General features: G+C 35.7%; 1 protein-coding gene across 2 annotated transcripts in view; it reads left to right on the forward strand.

Annotated features, from left to right (window-relative positions):
• Slc35a3 (solute carrier family 35 member A3) overlaps window positions 1–21,909 on the forward strand; it is a 22,509-nt gene extending 600 nt beyond the window's left edge. Inside the window, exons 2-7 of one of the 2 annotated variants that reach the window (XM_010639059.3) lie at window positions 5,130–5,284; window positions 5,357–5,479; window positions 7,913–8,084; window positions 12,095–12,213; window positions 17,613–17,746; window positions 20,798–21,909. In XM_010639059.3, the coding sequence (XP_010637361.1) occupies window positions 5,130–5,284; window positions 5,357–5,479; window positions 7,913–8,084; window positions 12,095–12,213; window positions 17,613–17,746; window positions 20,798–20,888 (794 nt within the window). In that variant the 3' untranslated portion in view covers window positions 20,889–21,909. Of the gene's footprint in view, window positions 1–5,129; window positions 5,285–5,356; window positions 5,480–7,912; window positions 8,085–12,094; window positions 12,214–17,612; window positions 17,747–20,797 lie in introns of those variants that run through there. The other variant, XM_033758246.1, reaches the window with a different exon arrangement.
• The last annotated feature ends 475 nt before the right edge of the window (window positions 21,910–22,384 follow it).

Genomic DNA, 22,384 nt, shown 5'->3' on the forward strand with positions numbered 1-22,384 from the left:
AGCTTTAATTGGGAATGGATCATGCATTTAATCTCAGCACTTGGTACATTGAGGCAGGAAGATTCCAAGTTCTACTGTAGCCTGGGTTGTATATTGAGATATAGACCAGCCTGGGATACATGGTGAGACACTGTCTCAAAAAACAAAACAATCCAGGCATGGTGGTACATTTCTGTAATCCCAGCAGGCCAGCCTGGGCTACATAGCAAGAGACTGTCTTTAAAAAAAAAAGCTAAACAGTCCCTCCCAAAAGTTTTACTCTAGTAATAATTTACTATGTTATTAATTTAATCCATGTTATGACTCATGTCTTCTGTGTAATATAAATATGAATTGTAGTTTCTTATACTTACAGTATAATAATTTGAGAATAAGTAAATTTTATAAATCTAAAATTTAGAACTTTAGAGGAGTCATAATTTTTTTTAAACTAAAGACTATTTTTTGCTACACTGATTAGTCTAATGGGCTAATTTGATAGTTTTTTTTTAAAGCAGTTTTAATGAGATGTAATTCATGAACCATGTAATTGCTCTGGTTTTTGTTTGCTTTTGTTTTCTTTTGGTGTAGTGATTAAACCCAAGGCCTCAAGCATGCTATACACACAATGTATGCTCTACTAAGCTACATCTCAGCCACAGCTTATGCTTTTCATTTTATTTTTTGTAGTACTGGGAATCAAACCTAGGGCCCTGTACATGTGTCTGCCCACTTTAAGTGTACAATTCAGTGTTTTTTGGAATATTCAATTATTGTTTTAAGTTGTAGTAATGCATATACCTAACTTAAAATTTGACATTTTAATGACTTTTTTTTTTTTGGTACTGGGAATTGAACTCGGGTCCTTGCGCTTGCGAGGCAGGCCTCCGAACTGCTGAGCTAAATCCCCGGCCCTTTAATGACTTTTAATGTCAAGGCACAAACGTAAACTGTGTAACTATCAAAAACTCTCCATTTGTCCTTATATCTAGCCCCTCATAACCTCTAATTTACTTTCTGTCTCTGAATTTACCTAGTCTAGATATTTTACCTAATTTGAATCATATAATATTTATCATTTCATGTCTGGCTTATTTCATTTAGCATAATGTTTTCAAGACTTCTCCATGAAATATGTACCCAACCTTTATTTCTTTTATGGCTGAATAATAATTGTGTAAAAGTACCATTTTCTGTTTATTCATATATTGATGGACACTGTGGTTGTTTCAACTTTGTGGCTGTTGTGAACAATTCTGGAATGGAAAATGAATAATTCTATAATAATGCTGTTTGAATCCCTGTTTTCTTTTGTATATATAGGAGTAGGATTGCTTGATCATATGGCAACTTTGTGTTTACCTATTTTAGAAAACAGTCAAACTGTTTTTCACAGAAGCTGCACCATTTTATATTTTCATTAGCAGTATATAAAGGTTCCAGTTTTTCTGCATTCTCAACAAAATTTATCCCTCTCCCTCTTTATATATTATGGCCATTCAAGTGTGTAAGAAGTGATATCTCATTGTGGTTGTGACATGTCTCTAATCACCAATACTGATGATTTTCTAGTGCTTGTTGACCATATATGTATCTTCTTTTGAAGACATGACTTAAATTTGACATGACTTGCTGATGGGATATGTGAAGGTCAAGAAAAAGGAATCTAGTTTGAGAAATAACTTTTAAGTTTTTAGATTAAATTAATGGGTGAGTGCATGGGTGAGTGCTGCAATGAATGATACTTGAAAGATAGATTTGAAGGAAATTTAGGGCTTCTCTTTTGGTTCCTGTTAAGTTTGAGATACTATGAAACATTCACATTGAAAAATCAAATGTAGGATTTGTTAGCTTATTGCCTTAAAGTCAAGGATTGCAAAAAGGAATCATAATGTCAAGGACTGAATAAGCTAACCTATTATATATACTAGAAGAGAAGAAAGCCAGAAACTGAGCTTTATATCATTTCTGTTTAGAGGTCAGATTCAAATCAGGCATTGTGGTGAACCTCACCCTGGGAGGCTGAGGAAGGAGGGTCACAAGTTTGAACCCAGCCTAGATAATGTAGTGAGACCCTGTCTCAAGATACAAATTAAAAGGTTCTAGATCAGTAGTGGCAAACCTATGGCATGTGTGTTGCAGCAGGCATGCAGAGCCCTTTCTGTCAGCATGTGAGCTAATTATATGAGTTTTTTCTAAACTAAAACTGCAGTATTCAGGTTTACTGGCAGCACTGGCACTTTGCAATAAATATGTAAAAGTGAGTTTTGGGTTGCAGTTTGGGTACTTGGTCTCTAAAGGTTTCACCATCACTGGTGTAGATGAATATAAGCATCCATTTCATTTAACACTGTGGAGCCAGAGATATCTTTAACATAAATAACTGCATTGTGGAAGGATGCAATGAAACAAGCTTTCAGTGAATTGAAGCACAAATAGATATACTATATGCAAAAATAAATTTCAAGCAAATAAAATATTGCTATTTAAAAACAAAGCTTTATGACTTTAGCACTAACTTTCTGACTTTTCAAACAAGACATAAAGATAAAAACAAGCCATAAAGGAAAAAAACATCATTTGGGGAGATACATTAAAATGAAAAAGATGTGTATATCAAACGAAGGGAGTGACAAGGCAGTTTGCTGGAAGATATTTATATCATATATCACCACTAATAATTAATATCCAGAATTACTACAACTGAGGAAATGATAGCAAGTCAGTAGAAGAGGAGCCAAAAGATATAAATAGGCAATTCACAGAAGAGGAGACCTGATTGGCCAACTATATTAAAAGATGTCCAGGGCTGAGAGGGTGCTCCCTCCTTGCCTGGAAAGTGTAAGGTCTTGGGTTCAGTTACAAATGCTATTCAAAAAATAAAACAAAAGAGCTCAATCTTACTTGCAATCAGGAAAATCAAAACCACAAAATACAATGGTTTATAAAAGAAGTCTAACATTACAGGAATTGGCAAGAAGGTGGAACAAAGCTTTCTTTAAAGAGAAGAAATCGTAACATCAATCACTTGAAAGTTGCATTTAAAAATAAGCTAAAAGGGCCGGGGATTTAGCTCAGCAGTTTGGTGGCCTGCCTTGCAAGTGCAAGGACCTGAGTTCAATCTCCGGTACCAAAAAACAAACAAACAAACAAACAAAAAATAAGCTAATGATATAAATGACAGTGTGAAATAGGAAGAAAAGTGCTAAAGGTGTAGAGAAGTGGCAAGGGTAGGGAAAAGGTAATAAGGGAAAAGAAAAAAAACATGAGAAAATGAAAAAATAGAAATAAAATATTTGTAAATAGGGAAGGGAGGAGGGGGTGAAGGGAGAGCAGGAATAAGGGGAAAAAATGAGAACCAAGACCTGTCATTTGAAGGTACAAGATCCCAATGATGAATGTAACTGTACTGTGTACCTAAAATGTACCAATAAACTCAATGAGGAAAAAAGAAATGTTAATGTTGGGCCAGGGATTTAGCTCAGCAGCACCATGACTGCCTTGCAAGTACAAGGTCTGAGTTCAATTCCCAGTACCAAAAATAACAAAAACAAAAAAATAAGCAAATGTTTTAGATTTTTTTTCTGTTAAATGTAAGAAAAAGTCTTCTAGTTATTTTTATTTAACAATTTAAAAAAATCATTTGGGGATCAGAAAAGGGAGGCAGGTAGCAATCTTTAAATTGTTTTTATTTAAAGAAACATTCAGGGCCAGGGATTTAGCTCAGTTGTTCTGCCGCCTGCTTCATAAGCACAAGGACCGGAGTTCAATCCCTAGTACCAAAAATAAATAAATAAATAAATAAATAAATAAATAAATAAATAAATAAATAAATAAATAAAAAATTTAAAAAGAAACATTCTACTTGTAATGCTTGTAATCCAGAGAGGCTAAATCTGGAGGATCACAAATTGAATCCCACCTGGCATCTTAGTAAGCTCCTGTCTCAAAATTAAAAATAGGTAGGTAGGTAGATAGATACATAGATAGATAGGGCAAGCTGGTAGAATGCCCTAGGTTTGATGCCCAGTACCACAAGTGTGGTGGTACACATTTGTAATTCTTGTGTTGGGGAGGATGAAGCAGGAGAAATTGTGAGTTTGAAGTCATCCTGGGCTACACGGCTATTTCTTCAAGGCCAGCTTACCAAATAGCAAGAATGTCTCAAAACAAAACAAAAACTTGTCATGATCAAAGTTTTCCTATTTATATTTGAGGAAGTCATCTACAGAGTTTTTTACACTTTTTCCTTTCTTGGGGGGGTTATTTACATCTGAAAATTCTTTTGGCATTTTTTGTGATTAAAACTAGTTTGGCTAGTTAAAGTCTGTTTTGAATTCCTTTCTCCATTTCCTGTCACTAATGCGAAGAAATAAAGGAAAAGACTTGATTTCCCAACTCCCTTGCAGTAGGAGGAACTAACATAGTCTAGGTAAATAAGAGCACAGAAAGGTACCTTAGGTTGATATTTCCTCCTCTTCCTTCTTGCTACCTAAAACAAGAACCAGTGGTTCAGCAGTCATTTGGTGACCTTGTTGGATGTCATGCAGATAATAGATGAAAAGTGTGAAGGTAAAAAGCCAGTATATTTAAATACACAGAGAAGGTCTAGGTCCCTGAGTTAACGTAGAAACCTTAGATTTTTAACTCATGCTGTGTGAGACAAGTTGAGCTACTGTTATTGGATTTTCTGTTGTTTGCAGCCATATCCACCCCCTGATTTACCTTGTTTTCATGATTAAATCTTTACAATCATTAGTTGCCATGAATAGCTTATGATAAATGGGAATGCACAAAGTACAAGTTTTTTACTGTTACCATAGTAAAGAATACTTGAGCTTTTGGTTATCATAAATATGTGTGCATGTTTGTGTACACACATGTGTATAGGTAGATACATAATCACTTGGGCTATACTGTATATGAGAGTGAAAGAATATAAGGATAATGTTCTTCATAATGTGCTCCCTTATGATATTTAACATTTGAAAAATTAGCATCGCAAAAGTATATTTCAGACTGAAAAGCATCTTAACATGTGACTCAATTTCCTGTTTACAAATTAGAAAACTGAGACTGTGAGAGAAAGCATGTCCAACTTACTTGGATACTTATTCACTGATTTTTCTTATTTCACTTGTTTATTCTAGAATGTGGTCTAAGAGCACTGAATCGAGTACTACATGATGAAATTCTTAATAAGCCTATGGAAACACTTAAGCTTGCTATTCCGTCAGGGATATATACTCTTCAGAATAATTTACTCTATGTGGCACTGTCAAATCTAGATGCAGCTACCTATCAGGTACTTAAAATACATTTATCTTAGTCCTTTTAAGAAACAAACAAACAATAATATTGCTATTTTTCTTTTCAGGTCACATATCAGTTGAAAATTCTTACAACGGCATTATTTTCTGTGTCAATGCTTAGTAAAAAGTTAGGTGTGTACCAGTGGCTCTCCCTAGTAATTTTGATGACAGGAGTTGCTTGTGTACAGGTAATATTTAAGATAAGTATACCCTTCATTTTCATCAGTGTTTCAAAACCTTATTTATTTTGCCTAGAGAATATGGTTCTATTGTTGAAGTAAATGTGGACATATTGTTTGAGGTCTTCCTTTATTAAAAAATATATTGCCACTATGATAGAAATAAATAAAAATAAAATCTTATAAAAAGAAATGAATAAATAAGTCAGCACCAGTGGCACATGCCTATCCAGCACTCTGGGAGGAGGCTGAGGCAGGAAGATTGCAAGTTTGAACACAGCCTCAACAACTTAGTGAGATCCTATCTCACAATACAAAAGGGCTGGGATTTAGCTTAGTGTAAGGGCCCTGGGCTCAATCTTCAGTACCACCACCCCGCTAAAAAAAACTGGGCTGGGATGTTACTCAGTGGTAGAATTTGGTACCTATCAGTACACACAGAAAGAAAGGTAAGGAGAGAGGGAGGGAACAATGACTAGTTAGGGAAATATAATACTGCATGTAAAATAAATATGATTTTTTGGGAGGCTGAGGCAGGAGGATCGCTGTGAGTTTGAGACCAGCCTGGACTACATAGTGAGTTCCAGGTCAGTCTCAACTACGTGTAGTGAGACCCTGTTTCAAAAAAACAAACAAAAAAAAAATAGCTGATTTTTACTGGATATGTAGAACATTTGATGCGAGCTACTCCCGTAATGTCTGTCACCTTCTCTGAAGTTATTTTCTTGGTTCTCTTTCGATCTTTCTGATGATGATTCTTTATTGATTTCCTTCATGGAGTATTCTTGTTATTCTCTTCACATATAGATTAGATTGTATCATTAAATAATTTAGCAACTTAGTAAGATGCTGTCTTTAAAAAAAAAAAAACACTGGGGGTGTAGCTCATTGCTAAGGCCATGGGTTCAATCCCCAGTACCATCACCAAAAAGAAAAGTTTGTTTTGGAGGACAAATTTTAATAATACTGGCTTTAAGGAAGTAACAAGTTTCTGAATAGCAGTAATTGAAATCTTGGACTTGAACTCAGAGGAGATGTCAGTGCTTCTGTGATCAACTCTCCAGCAAAGAGAGGTTTAATATACACTCTACTGTAGAGTTAGAAGGCATATGTAGCTATTTAAATTTAACTAATCAAAACCAAATTAAAATTTCAGTTCTTTTTTTCTTTCTTAGTTTCTTGAGATAAGAGTCTTGCTGTGTAGTTCAGACTGGCCTTGAATTCACTATGTAGCCGAGGCTGGACTCAAACGCACGGCAATTCTGCCTCAGTCTCTCCAGTGCTGGGATTACAGATATGCACCACCATACTGGTTTAAAGTTTCAGTTCTTTAGTCATACTACCCACCTATCAGTTGCTCAGTAGTCACGCGAAGATAGTGGTTACCCTATTGGACAGTGGAATTATAGAACATTTCCATCCTTACAGAAAGTCTATTGAGTACTGCAAGAATAAAGATTGGGAGGACAGGACCAAGAAAAGCAGTCCATTTCAAGAGGCAAGGAATTAATAACTTCCACAATGAAGGCAACTGAATAATAAACGAATAATTCTGATTTTTTGTTTTGTTTCTGTTTTTTGAGACAGGATCTCACTACATAGTTCACACTGGCCTAGAACTAAGTAAGGTTGGCTTTTCTTCCACCTCAATTTCTAGAGTGCTGGAATTATAGTTGTGTGCCACCACACCCACAGCACTCCAATTTTGATATTGACAGTTATTGAGCTGGGGATTTAGCTCAGTGATGCTGCCTCCTGCCTCATAAGCACAAGGTCCTGAGTTTGATCCCTGGTACTAAAAAAAAAAAAAAAAAAAATCCAGCTAGTAGAAGAACTATCAGAGAAGTAAAAAAATAGATTTGATAGAAAATTTAGCATAGTTATAGGGTATCAATGGATTAAATTAGGGTCAGTAACATCATAGGGTATCTTATTGATATGATGATCTTGGAGTCCCTTCCAAAACATTTTCTTTCAAGAGTACTCAGTTTTCCTTCATTTATTGATAACTCTTTCCTTAGAGGTATTTTCCTTCATTTTGCTTGGTTTAGCATATTTCTTTCCAGTTAACTATGTTTTTGCTGAGGCAACAAAGGGAACATACAATTCTAATCTGTTCATCTACCTATGTTTGCAATGATAGTTTTTAAAATATTAGACTTTAAGGGATTATCTTAAAGTAATAGATTAGTCTGTAATAAATGAAATGTAAATATTGTCTCCTAGGGTATTTTTTGAAATTATGAATTGAAATAGTAATATGTTATTACTGTGAGGGAAAACAACAAATGATTCTAAGACTTTTATTCAAAAGCTTTCCTCTGCAGTTCCCCAAAAATTATATTGGATGTATTTTTATGTAAGGTCTGTGTGGACTCATAATATGCACTTTGTAAGATAGTACAAAAATTAAACATCAGTTTTATTTTTGCTTGTATTTAGTGGCCCTCAGATTCCCAAGAGCTTGATTCTAAAGAACTCTCAGCTAGCTCTCAGTTTGTGGGCCTCATGGCAGTTCTCACAGCCTGTTTTTCAAGTGGCTTTGCTGGAGTTTATTTTGAGAAAATTTTGAAGGAAACAAAACAATCAGTATGGATAAGAAACATTCAGCTTGGTAAGTTTTAAATGTTCTCTAATATATTTTAAAAAGTGATTATGTTGTTATATTTATAAATTTCTATATATATTTTAAAATAAATAAGCCTTGCCTAAAATCCGCTATTGATGCAAGTATCTGGCAATGGTTCTGCCTTTTCAAAAATGCCCTTTATTCAAGAATATGGAACTTTAGATTTGAAATAAGAGTGCATCCTGTTCTGTCCTCATCATGGGAGGTTTAGCAAATTTATCCTTGGTTGCCATTTTTTCCCAGAAGCTATTGCAATTAACTTACATATTTCACTCCTAGAAAAGGGGATTAAGATACTTAATAAGAGAAGTTGGCAGTGATTAACTTTTCATTTCTTTTAAAACCTAAAAATGACTTTGTATTTCAGTGTTTTAGCCCTTAAATACTACTGCATTTTTCTAACTGAAGGTATGTAGCTCAAAGAAAAAAACAAAACAAAACAAAACACGTTGAAGGATTGCCTTTCAACAAATATTTAGAGTATAGTATTGTTACGTTTCAATCTTCACACATGGATTCCAACAGTATTCTTGGCTTATATTCCTTTTGGATAGTGCTACATATAAAACTGTCCATGTAAGTAGCACTCATCTGCAAATCAACACCTTCTCTTTTAAGCCTTTGTCCACCTGACTTTAGGGCTTATTTTTTACAAACTCAAGTTTTTTTGGTGGGGGAGGGTACTGGGGATCAAACTCAAGACCTTTTGCTTTGAGGCAGGCTGTGGCACCACTGAGCTAAATCTCCAGCCCAGGGTTTATTTTTTAACCACCCCACCCCCAAATCGGGTTTATTTAATAGATACACCATATTTCTCCTGATCAGCAGTCACGGCTGTCTCTCTAGCACCTAAATGGTAAATTATTGACTGACCAATATTTTAAGTTATAGCTTCCAAATTTGATTAAAATTTATCCTTTTGCCTTTTTTTAAAAATATCCCTTTTTCAGTAAAAAAAACCTGAACCTCTATTTTATCACATAGAATATGTGTTTCTTTAAAATTTGTAGAAATGTATTTTTTCCATAAGAACATTCAAATATTTTTAAACCAAAATTTAGTTATCTTTTGCTCAGTTTGTCTAGAAGACAGATTCACAGGCTTAAATACTTCAAGCAGCCTGATTTACCATTTTTGAAGTCATCTCAAACCCCAATTTCATTACTTATCACCTATGTGACCTTTGAGAAATTACTTAACCTTTCTGTGCTTCACTTTCCTCATGTATAAAATATTGTACCTAGCTATAGTTCCTATCTTATATGTCGCTATAAGTTAGATGAGATAATACATGAAGTACATGTCTTGCGTGTACATTGTAGTAAGCACTTATATCAGCTATTCATATAAATGCAAATTTTTAAAATATGCAAGGTTTGTATGAGTTGGCTAAAATTTTCTTGTAAGATAAAAATGGAAGATAAATCAGAATTCTTGATCTGTGGTGGTGCATGGGTCTCTTACTCTTTGGTTTGATCTGACAGCACTATTCTCGTGGAAAAATTGTGAGCCAACTGAACAGTTTTGAAAGAATACTTTAAAAAAGTTATAGGCAACTCAATACTACAAGAACAAAAATTAAAATAACATAATAGCATTTTTCACGTATTAATTTATAAAAGATTAGTAAATGGATAAGAAACCTTAGCCAGAGAATGGAAAAACAGGAACTGTTACCTGTGGTTACTAGGAATACATATTTATATAACCTTGTTAGATTTTGATTTGGTAATGCCTACAAAGTTTTAAAATAAATATAAGTTGTTTTGTTTTGCGGTACTGGGGATTAAACTCAGGACCTTGTGCTTGCGAGGCGGGCGCAGCACCACTGAGCTAAATCCCCGGCCCTAATAAATATAGCTTTTAATGTAAGAATTTAAACACCTGAATGAGAATTTATCCTACAAAAGCAAAAAATAGATATCCAAAGCTCTTCATTTTAGCTTTGGTTATAATTGTAAAAAATAGAAGAGAAGACTCGTTAAATAAATTATTGTTTTGATAAATAGCATAGTGGTTAAGATCATAGAGTCCAAGAGAGGGAGGAAAAAAATAATCAGGCTACAAAAGCCATGCTGCCTGGATTCAGATGAATCCACTATTACTTACTATAGTGTGACCGTATAGTTTCCTAATCTATAAAGTGGACATACAGGCATCTATCTCATAGATTTATAGTAAGCAATATTCATAAAGCACTTAGAATAGTTGCTGGGACACAGTATTACATTGTTCCGTACATATTTTATAATATTCAGACAATGGAATATTACACAACTGTTAGAATATAGTAGATCTATACATACTGACATGTATGACTTGTATACATCCTTATGTACTTGTGAGCTTTTTATCATTGTAGCAAATATCTCAGATGAACTAACTTACAAAGAGTTTTATTTTGGCTAACAATTTTAGAGGTTTCAGTTCATGTTGCTTTTGGGCCTGTGGTAATACAATAAATCATGATGGTAGCATATGGTAGAAAAAGCTGTTGACCTTGTGTTTCTGGGAAGCAGAGATGGAGAGATAGGATTTCACAGTTCCCTTGATGGGGACTCCAGTGACCTAAGACCTTCCACTACTTAGCTTGTAAAAATTCTCTCACCTCCCAGTAGTGTCATAAGTTGGGGACCAAAATTCGGCCTTTGGTTGATAATCTAGCTCAAGAAAGAAAGAAAGAATAAAAGGAAGAACATAAAACATGTATATAATTGTCAGTTAATCCTTTTTTAATCAGTTAATCCTATAAATTAAATATAAAAATATATTCAGGAGTGCTTTATAATTTATTTGGCAGCATTAATTTATGTTGAAAATTAGACACATTAAGACGATAGAGCAGGCATAATGAAATTTTAATAGTATTTTATATTGTTTTCAGTTCCTTTCTATCATAGAAAACTGCCGATTTAAGGCTTTATGTATATAAGGAAAACTTATTTATCCCTGTCCTCTTTGCATACATTCCAAAACTACCCATAAGAGGTGCACCCTGGACCAAGAAATGAAGGGAAGGGAGAAAGAGGACAGATAAAGGGGACGGATAAAATTAAGATGTGTTATATACATATACCAATACACCGCAAGGAAAGTAGTCATTATGTATTGCAAACGTGTACTAAAAAAGAGAGGGAGAGAGATGGGTCCATCCTTAGTCTAGCAGTGCTCCTGGAAATTTCTTAGGTCCAGTAGTCCTGGAATAGGCAATATTGTAGAGAATTCAGCAGTGAACAAGATAGTTTTTGCACTCACTGAGCTGACTTGCCCTAATGATACTTCAAAAATCTGTGCACATTCCAGTGGTGTACAGTTGTATGATTATTTTTCAGCCCTGATTTTTTAGATATTAATTATTATGCTTTCAAAATGTCTAAATACAAAACAATGCTGTCACATATGTGAGCTTTTATATATGCATATATGAAAGTAAATATACTAAAATCTAAACAGAGATAGAAAGATATGATATAATTCAAGACAAAATGAATGTTACAGTGAGTATCTTACAAATATTTGCATAAGCAACCATATAATCATGTAATTTATGTTGGGACAGCAATGTAATTATGTAGTTACTGCTGTATATTACTTTGGTGCTTGAAGGTTGGTATATTTGGTCTTTTTTAATATTATGTCTTTATCTTCTTATAGTCTTATGTCTTATTGTCATAATATAAGTAATAAAAGTATACTTTTGTTTTTAAGATTATGTAAACTAGCTGGGCATGGTAGCACATGCTTGTAATCCCAGCACTCTGAGAGGCTGAGGCAGGAGGATTGCAAGTTTGAGCTCAGCCTGGGCAACTTTGTGACTTAGCAAGATACTGTCTTTAAAAAAAAAAAAAAAGAAAGAAAAAGTTTACATTAACTGAATAAAAAATAGTATAAATAAAGTATAAAATTATTTGGAATAAGCTATAAAATTATGTGGAATGCCAACAGATAAATATCTCTTCAGAAAAACTAATGACATAGACTTCATTGTTTTTTAGGTTTCTTTGGGAGTATATTTGGATTGATGGGTGTGTATGTTTATGATGGAGAATTGGTATCAAAGAATGGATTTTTTCAGGGATATAACCAACTGACCTGGATAGTTGTTGTTCTTCAGGTAAAGCATATAAAGTCTTTAATGCTAATAAATATTATTATAGAGAATCAAAGTAGCTATAAATACACACATACTTATTTTAGGGAAAAAAATTCCCTCTTGTTCTCTCATTGTACTTATTTATTGAGGGAAGTTAAAGTAGAACTGGTCTTGTTGCTCTTATGCAAACTTCAATTGAGAAAGGCTTATGATTAAATTCTGGAGTATTTAAATGCAACCTTATGAAAACACAAATTTAAAAATAAAGTTTAAGCTTAAGAGTAAACAGAACTTTTAGGTTCTCCGCAGTTCTGTCATTACATAGAAGGTATGTGGTGTAAAAACCCAAGAAACATACTTACTTCGGTAACAATTTTAAAATTGAATTCATAGTTACATACTAGAAGCTGTCACAGGGCTGGGGATTTAGCTCAGTGGCGCCTCGCCTGCCTTGCAAGCACAAAGTCCTGAGTTCAATCCCTGGTACTGGGAGAAAAAAAAAAATAGAAGCTATCACATTTCTTCAGCTCATATCTAACTTGAAATTGTTCAAGAGTGGAGTAATTTTACCTTCAAAAAATACTCATTTTGAGTAGGACATAATGGTGCATGCCTGTAATCTCAGTACTTAGGAGGCTGAGGCAGGATGTTTGCAAATTTGAGGCCAGCCTGACTACGCAGTGAGTTCAAGGCCAGTCTAGACTACATAGCAAGACCCTGTCTTGGAAAAAAGTTGTTTTTCTAGTGCTGGGCATAGTGGTGCTCACTTGTATTTTAAGCTAATTAAAAGGCTGAGGCAGGAGGATCACAAGTTTGAGGCCATTCTAGGCAACTTAGTGAGACCCTGTCTCAAAGAATAAAATGGGCTGGAAATGTAGCTCAGTGGTAGAGTGCTTGCCTAATGTGTTCAAGGCCCTGGATTTAATCCTCTGTACCACAGAACAAAACAAAAGGAAACCACCATAAACATCAAACCCTCCCTACCCTCACATGAAACTTACTCAATACTCAAATGAAAATAAAGATATAAATCATTGCCTTCAGGTTTTGGATTTAGGACTTCTTGGATTTTAGAATATTTGCCTATACATAATGATGTATCTTGAAGATGGAACTTAAGTCTAAACACAAAATTATGTTTTGTTCTGTTCCCCCCAGCCCCACCCCTGGCCCAGTACTGGGGATCGAACTCAAGATCTTGCACTTGTGAGGCAGGCAGGGCACCATTGAGCTAAATCCCTGGCCCAAAATTATGGTTTTTTAGATATATATACATACTGCAGGTAATTTTATACAGTACAGTATTTTCTTTCTTTTTTCTTTTTTTGAAGGGAAGGCGTTTATTTGGCTTACAGTTCATAGAAATTTCAGTCCATAGTTAGCCGGCTCCCAGGCAGGGATGACAAACAGGCATTACACACAAGGCAGCAAAGGTAACAAGAGAGAATTACCAGTGTCTCCCTACCCCCTTTATCTTATTCAGACTACTTAGTGTGGGAAGCGCTCACACCCTTGAGCCTAGCATTGCATCTTGAATCAATTCCAGCTTCACACACTCTAGATCAAGTCTATGACCATGTGAGGCTTTGGGGAGACATCCAGACCCAAACCATGACATTCCAGCCCTGGACCCCCAAAGACTCATGTATATTACTCTTTTGGAGGGGAGGTTACCAGGGATAGAACTTAGGTCCTTCTGCTTGCAAGACGGGCAACGGAACCACTGAGCTAAATCCCTGGCCCTCATGTATATTACTTTGCATAAAAGGCGTTTAGTCCATCTCTAAGAGTTGCTGAAGTCCTGAAAGTTTCAGCATTGCTGAAAAGTCCAAGTCCAAAATCTCCTTTGAAATTTAAGGCAAACTTTTAAGTGCAAGGCCCTGCACAAAAAATAAGAAAGTTAAACACTTCCAACATTCAATGGCACAAGATAGACTTTAACATTCCAAAAGGTAGTAATAGGAGGATACAAAGGGCTGGGACCAAAGTTAAGTCCAAAATCCAGCAGGGCAAACATTAAGTCCTGTAGTTCCATGTGTAGCATCTCTGGCAGTCTGTGGTAAATTATGAACTCCAAAGGGATTGGGTGTCTCTACCTCTGTGGCACTTCTGGTGGTTGTAGCACCCATAGCTTCTCTCTTGGGCTGGCTCTGCTTCCTCCTTGAAGTTTTCCTCAGATGATCCACGCTCCTGGCCTCTCTAAACTTCCAGGGTCTCTACTGCTCCTTTGGCCGCACCTTTGGCTGCACACAGCTTCACACATTGCCCTCTCAGAGGCACCCTGTCTGGCTTCCCAGGCCTGCTGAAATCTGGGTGGAAGCCTTTGTGACCCCCACGATTTTTGCATTCTGGATGTACCTAAAACTAGTGCCATGTGGGTGATGCCAAGGTCTTCTGCCAGCTGGAGCATGAGTAACCAGTCTTCCCTCTCTCGGCTGTAGGGGTCCAGTGCCTATGAACCAAATCCCCAGGAACAACTTCCTTAGGCTACCACCATTCTGGAACATGGATCTAGGGCTTTCTTCTCAAAGAAAGTTCCTTCATCTTTATAACTCTGTGGCTGCAAAAAGTGGATTCCTGTTGCTTCTTGTGATGCCCTCAGGCCATCTTTTCTCTTCTCTTCTTCCTTTTAGCAATCACTATCCCCTTTGCCTTCTTTGCAGTCCACAGCTTTGTTAGTGCTTTCTTTCTGACTAAATGCAAATCATTTTAAATCATTCTGCTGGGCTTTTTGTCCTTGATTCTCAGTATAGACCTGGCTAAAAGCCCTCAACAGTAGCCATGCCATTGCCTCAATATTTGACTGACTGGAATTTTCTTCTGCAAGATTAATTAGTCCACTGCCCCCAATCTCAGTCTCAGGCAAAGTCTCTGGACATAAACAAAATGCAGACAAACTTTCTGCCAGGCAATAACACACATCCATTGTCTGGAGACTAACAGCCAATGCAGTCCTTCTTCCTAGCAGAAATTTCCTGAGCCTGGTCTTGGAAGCTTTCTGGTCTGAGCTCTGAGCAGAATCTCCCATGCAGAACAACCTAAGGTGTTCCAGCGCAACTTCTATAGCCAGCATCTCCAGATCTTTCCTAACTTCCCCTTCCCACAGGCTAGTTCCAAAGGCTTTTGAGCCACATGGCCAGGTAATGTCACAGCAACAACTCCACTTTTCGAGTACCAAATTCCTGTTACCTTTCTCTCTCATTGCTGAGACAAAATACCCAATATCTAAAATTAGAAGGGAATGGGTTTATTTGGTTTACAGTTCATAAAAGTTTCAGTCCATAATCAGCCTGTTCCAAGACAGGGATGACAAACAGGCATGGCAGAGTAGAAACAACATGGCACACGCAAGGCAGCAAAGGTAATGTGATAATTCAGTACAGTATTTTCAATATAGCTGTCTTGTGACTGTAATCCATCATTGCAGGTCAAGGATGGAATTTTCCATTTGTAGCATTATGTCAGGGTTCAAAAATACTTAGGATTTTGATGCATTTTGGATTTGGATGAGGGATACTCAGCTTTGAAGTAAACACTTTGCAGTGCTTGGGATTGAACCTAGTGCCTCAGAAATGATAGAGGAGTCCTCTACAACTAAGCCATGCCCTGACTCCCTGTCACCCTCATTTTTTAGCCACAATCTGGAATTTGAGAGGGATTTAGTAGAAAGTTATTCATATACTTATAGAGTGCATAAGGCTGGGAGTATAGCTCAGGGTAGAGTGCTTGCTTACCATATGTAAGGTCCTGGGTTCTAGCCCCAGCCACCAGGAGGGAAAGAAAAGAAGAGAAAGGTGGGACATAGTAGTGCGTGCTCGTAATCCTAGTACTTTGGAGCCTGAGGCAGGAGGATTGCCTCGAGTTTGAGGCCAGCCTAGGCTAAATAGTTGAAGGGCAGATTGAACTACATAGTGAGACCTATCTCAAAAAGTCAAAACACAAGAAAGGGCTAAGAGCACTATTAGTACTGTACTTTAGGAAGAATAACCTCAACAATGAGAAATGGATTAGAATAGGGAAAAATCTACAAGAAAGCCAAGTTGGGAGGCTGTTGAAAGGTTAGTAAAAACAAATTGGGGGGAGCTGCAGATGTAACACAGTGATAGAATGCTTATCTAGTATGCAGGAGGCCTTAGGCTCAGTCTCTTTAGTACTGGGAGGAAAAAAAAATAACGCTAAATGCGATGGGATATGCTTATAATCCCAGCTACCCCTAACTGAAGTAGCAGGACTGTCAGGTCAGTTTAGAGCAATTTGGGGAGTTCTGTGAAAGTGAAGTAAAAAGGGAGGCTAGGGACATGGGTTTAGTGCTCCCTGAGTTTAGTCCCCATTAACACGAAGACAAAAACAAAAGAACTCATACCTTTAGAATTAACTTTTACTCAAAAGTAAAACTTTTTCACTATTCAGTAACCAGTTTTTTTCTATATTCATCTAAACAAATGATGTTTAACTGCTAATTTGGGTAAGGATAGATTTTTTTTTTTTATCATAATATTACCAAGTGCAGGTCTAGAAGCTTATCCCATTGAAAAACCAGAGTGATGGGGAGAGAAGGATTTATTCATGGCCAAAGAATGAGGAAGAGGGAAATTTGCTCACAAATCAGCTTCTCAACTCCAGAACAATTGAGGGATTACAGATACAGGATAGGAGTTATGAGAGAGAGAGAGAGAGGAGGAGGGGCAGATAGGGTGATTAAGGGGATGAATATTCATGTTTTAGACTAGGTGACCTTCCAGGAACTTGGTACCACTTCTTTTTATCCTTTTATGGTTTGATGTTTCTGGTCATGTGGCTGGTAGGTGTCTTTAACCCCAAAGGGGACGGGGAAATACTAGGCAAGTCTAGGTCAAGTTGAATCTATATTATAGTTTTAGGCAAAATATTTCAAAAATAATCCATGTGTCTACATGCAGTGCTGAGTAGAATCTTACTCAAAGATTAAGGCAACACAGGAAACAGAGTATGTGAAGAGAGGACAAGCATCTTTATCCAATTTTGGCCTATTCTGGTCACCCATCACATATCTCCAGGCCCTAGTGAAGGGTCAGTATTTTCAGCAAAAGTGGCCTCAAGTCCCTGAAAAGTAATGTAGGCAACTATTATAATGTCATATCAGTGGTATTTACAGCAAAGCTAGAAAGAAATTTTTGTATTGCACAGAGATGTGAGCTCCAAAATGAATGATTAAGTTGACTAAGAGCAAGTGAAGCTGAAGGGTGTATTTGGTCTGCCCTCTGATAGTTTCTTTATTAGATACCTTTTAAAAATAAGAGCGATATTGAACCAAACCTATGAATCTACTGGTTATAAGAGATGCTTAACGTATATCATTTACAATAGTGAGATTAAATTTATAGGACAAAAGCCTAAAGCTTCATTGAATAATAAAAAATAATCTCTTAAAACTTTTACAGGCACTTGGAGGCCTTGTTATAGCTGCTGTGATTAAGTATGCGGATAATATTTTAAAAGGATTTGCAACATCTTTATCTATAATATTATCAACACTGATATCCTATTTTTGGCTACAGGATTTTGTGCCAACAAGGTAAAATATTCTTTTTATTTAATCTCCATAAGAATATAGAAAATTAAGAATTCTTCTTACAGTGGTCCTATTACAACTTTTATAATTTTAAATGTAATTTTAGAACTCATTTAACTATCTTAAAAAAAATACTTCAAACTAAATACATGAAGGAAAATTTTCTACCAGAAACTTTGTACAAATTCGGATGGCCAGATTATCATAATAGATTAGAACGTTTTTCTCCTAAAGCAAAAAGTCATATAAAATTTTTATAAGTCATATAAAATTTTTATAAGTCATATAAAATTATAAAATCATGACATTTTATTTTATTTTTTGTCCCGGGGATCAAACTCATGACCTTGGGTTTTTTTTTTTTTTTTTTTTAATGACCTTGCATTTGAGAGGCAGGCATTCTGCCACTGAGCTAAATCCTCAGCCCAATCATGACATTTTAAATGCACAATTTATGTAACTAAATCCAGGAAAGTAGATGATTCTTGAAGAAGATAATTTATATGGAGAAGGTGGCTCAAGAGAAGCCTCAATTCAATAAGCAAGAAAAAGAGCATGGAAAGGAATTGTAAAAGGAGTAGCAAAAGGTAAGGCAGGAGACACAGGACTTTGTGGTGTCATGGATGCCACGTGAGGAGACAGATTCAGGAAGAATTAAGCATAATGAGTACTCATTACAGATGGTATTGAAGGTTCTATGATTTTTTTTTGCAATTTATAATCCCAGACTAATGGGATTACATTTTAATGGCTTTCAGGATATCATTTTTACTTTGCTTGCAGCTTCACCCCCATTCTGATTTTCTCAGTCTTTAAACTTTGGAGCCTTATCTGTGCTCATTCAGTCTCATTTAAATTTGAATTTGAGACTTCTATATCTATGTAGGTGTCACTCCACATTTTCACTCTAAAATTCACTAGATACTCATTTCCTGTTCCTGGCAAGTTTTCCCAATTTGGTAAATGGTAGCTAATTCATTGTTCCACTGGTCTAGGCCCAAATCTTCCTTGACACAGGGACACAATTTATCCACCATAACACAGTAACCTAAGAGAAACTAGTATTTATAGATGGATTATGGAACATTTCTTTTTTGTACCAGGGATCAAACTCAGTACTTTGTGCTTGCAAGGCAGGTGCAGGTGTCACTGAGCTAAATCCCCAGCCCTGGAACTTCTGAAGACGGGAAGCAATTAGAGGATTTCTGAGCCTAGCAGTGATATATTTGATTTATAATACTAAAAATAAAATGATTCTGGTTGTTAAATAGAAGACTGAGTATGCCCAGGCAAGAGGAGAAACAAGCAATCCAGCCAGAAAACAATTTGTCTAAGTCTGATAAAAATGAGGGTAGCTGAAACAGGATGGTTGCAGTGGAGGTTATGAGAAACAGTCTGACTTTGGCGATATTAAAAGGAAGGGTTGACAAAATTTGTTTCTTCATTAAAAACAAGGATAAACTGATGACCCAACTTCTTACTGTACTTTAAAAAATTAAGAAGTTTCACATTTACGTCAACACTTGTTATTAATCATGGTTATTATTGATGATGATGGTAGTTATTATATATGATGGGCACTGGTGATACAACAAGTCTACAGCACATGGTTGAACAGGGAAGCAGATAAGTGAAGGAATTATTTAATAGGATTGTGATGTGTTCTAATAATGTAACTTTGCCTAGGGAAATGAGTCTTATAGATAGTAGACCTGAATTGTTATGAATAAACACTTCTTGAGGAAAGGAAGTATAGACTGAGGGCATGTCTGAAAATACTGTCGATAGAGATAGAGCACATTTGATCGGCAGAGCTGACTTATACATTGGGTGAGGAGGAATCTGAGAGAATGAGGTTGAAGGAACAATATTAGGAAAGGTCTTTGATATCATAATAAGGATCTTTTACATTTATAGAACAGATTTTTTTTTTAAGATCAGAAGAATGACTTTGAACTGTTAATAGGTTTAAAACCAAGATTAATTTATGACTCAGTAACAGCATTTAAAAAGTATGCAGCTGATGCTGCCTGCCTCAAAAGTGCAAGGATCTGAGTTTGATCCCCAGTACCAAAAAAAAAAAAAGTATGCAGCCAGTTGTGCTGGGGCATGCCCATTATTCCAGCATTAGGCAGGCTTGAAACAGAAAGATCAGTATGATTTCGAGGTCAGGCTAGGCTACATAGTGAGTCCTCCCCAACAAAAAAATATGCATTTTATTTTATTTTTGTTGTTGTTGTTGTTATTTTTTGAGACAGAGTCTCACTATGTAGTTGAGACTGACCTGGAACTCACTATTTAGCCCAGGTTGGTCTTGAACTCTGTGATCCTCCTGCCTCAGCCTCCCAAGTGCTGGGATTACAGGCATGTGCCACCACGCCCAGCCAAGTATGCATTTTAAAAGTTTAGTAGTCTAGTTTATATCCAGTTTAAATTCATTTCCAATTTATATGAAGTAGATTGTATCTGTAGATCGATGAAAAAAAAAAAAAAAACCAAAATCATGAACTCCTTGCAATTAATCCAGTTTCCTTGGTTAAGCATTCCACAAAAATCAATTCTGAGCTTTGGATATTATTTTGGGTTTTAAACTGACTTTGCCAGGATTTGACATAAAAGAATGAAATTCTACTTTTATAATTTCATGTAAAGAATTGAGACCTTTTATCATTGCATGCAAAATGCATGTTATGGTGAAATAAAGCATTATAAATATTTGTTTTGGGAAACTTTATAGAATAGTAGATGAGAGTGCAGGCTCTAGAGTCAAACTCACCTAGACTAGAATCCTGTTTTCCACTAAACCTGTGGGCTTTAGGTATTTATTCACACTAAATTTGTTTCCTCATTGGTAAAATATGAAGCTAATACTAGTATTTCCCAAAGGGCCATTTTGAGGATTGGGATGCTTATCCAGCACCTCAGCACCTAGAATGTAGGATGTTCTCTATTCTTACTGGAGTATCTGCTCCTCCCAGTACAGTTGTTTACTAAAGACATAGATCTTGTTTTGCCTTTATTCTGATTTTCATCTTTTATTTTTCTTTTATTTAGTGTATTTTTCCTTGGAGCCATCCTTGTAATAACAGCTACTTTCTTATACGGTTATGATCCTAAGCCTGCAGGAAACCCCATGAAAGCATAGTCATGAACTATTGTTTACTGGTTTTTCATCATGGTGCACTAGGAATCTCAACATCAGTCTTCCACAGAGGATGTCTACAGATTTTCTGAAGAAAATGTCATCCTGAATCTGACCGTGTTGTTCAAAGGTTTGAAAAATATACATGCTTAAGGATAAAGCATGTACTGTATATGTGACAAAACACATTACATTCAGATTCAAAACTTGAAAGTATTTCCAGGAATTTGAATTGGAAAAAATATTTCAGGAAACTTGAAATCTAAGTTTAAAAAGAATCTACCTTTTGATTGCTGCAGAAATGTCCTATGCACTCTTTGTAAGAGCACACAAATGTCAGATACCAATTTTTGCAAATTAGATGTATTTACTCATGAAACCTTTTATTCTTTCTGTAAATATCAAATCACATGGAATATTTAAAATTTGAAAATTATAATTAACTACACAGCTGTGAAAAGATAGAAGTATGATTTGAAAAACATTTTCACAGTCTGAGATTTTTATATTTACAACAAAAGATTATTGAGCCTAGGATTGCTAAATATTATTTGTTAAATTATGTAAAATTTGATAAAATAATATTCTGGATCTGGTTTTTCAGAGAATAAAATTCATATTTAAATTTAGTGTAGAAAAACTATGTCTCCACATATATTCTAAGACCTTTTAGTACTTTGCAACACCTAAAAACAATCCAGTTGTTCTTGTGTTCCATAGTAGCTGGTGACTTTTATAAAAATGGAGTTTTACCCCTTAATCTCTTAATTGCATTTCTTTTCTATATATGAGATAAATCCTTAATATCACTTTACATTTGTATGTGTTAATTGCCATTAAAGTTTTAAAATTCAATCTAATTGGATTAAATACTCATTTATTGATTTAAAATAATCACTATTATCTAATTACCTCCATTTGGAAAATTTTGAAATATCAAGCATATACTGTATACAACTAGAAAGTTTTAAAATGGTTATTTTGCTCATTGAGCTATGGAAATTTCCTTTAATCTACTACTATTGGAAAAAAAACAACTAAAAAAAATAGTAGTGCAGGTAAGAGTAGACCAAGAACAGTCAGATGTGGTGTCACACACCTGTGATCCCAGCATTTGGGAGACAGAGGCAGGAGGATCACCACAAGTTTGCAGCAGCCTGGGTTGCATATCACGAGTTCAAGGCCAACCTGAACAACCAGAAAGACCTTGTCTCGAAAGAAAAAAAAGACCAAGACAAAAATGGCTTTTCTTGTAGACATTCCCTATAGACATATTACATTACTTTAAAGAGCACTAGTACTTTAAATTTAAGTCTGGTCAAAGAACTTCTAAGATATCTCCTAAGCCTGCTGTCCCCAGGGATACTGTGACTTTTCCATTGGGAGATGTAGCTGAACTCTGAATTCTTATGTCCCCATAGAGCTTCTGAGAAAGAACCACCATTTTACTTTAAAATAGTGGAATATTTTTCCCTTTTAACACTGGAGTTGAGATTGCA

This window comes from Fukomys damarensis, unplaced genomic scaffold (genome assembly GCF_012274545.1).
Source record: "Fukomys damarensis isolate Sample0158 unplaced genomic scaffold, DMR_v1.0_HiC HiC_scaffold_33, whole genome shotgun sequence".
In the NCBI taxonomy this organism is placed as follows: Eukaryota; Metazoa; Chordata; class Mammalia; order Rodentia; family Bathyergidae; genus Fukomys; species Fukomys damarensis.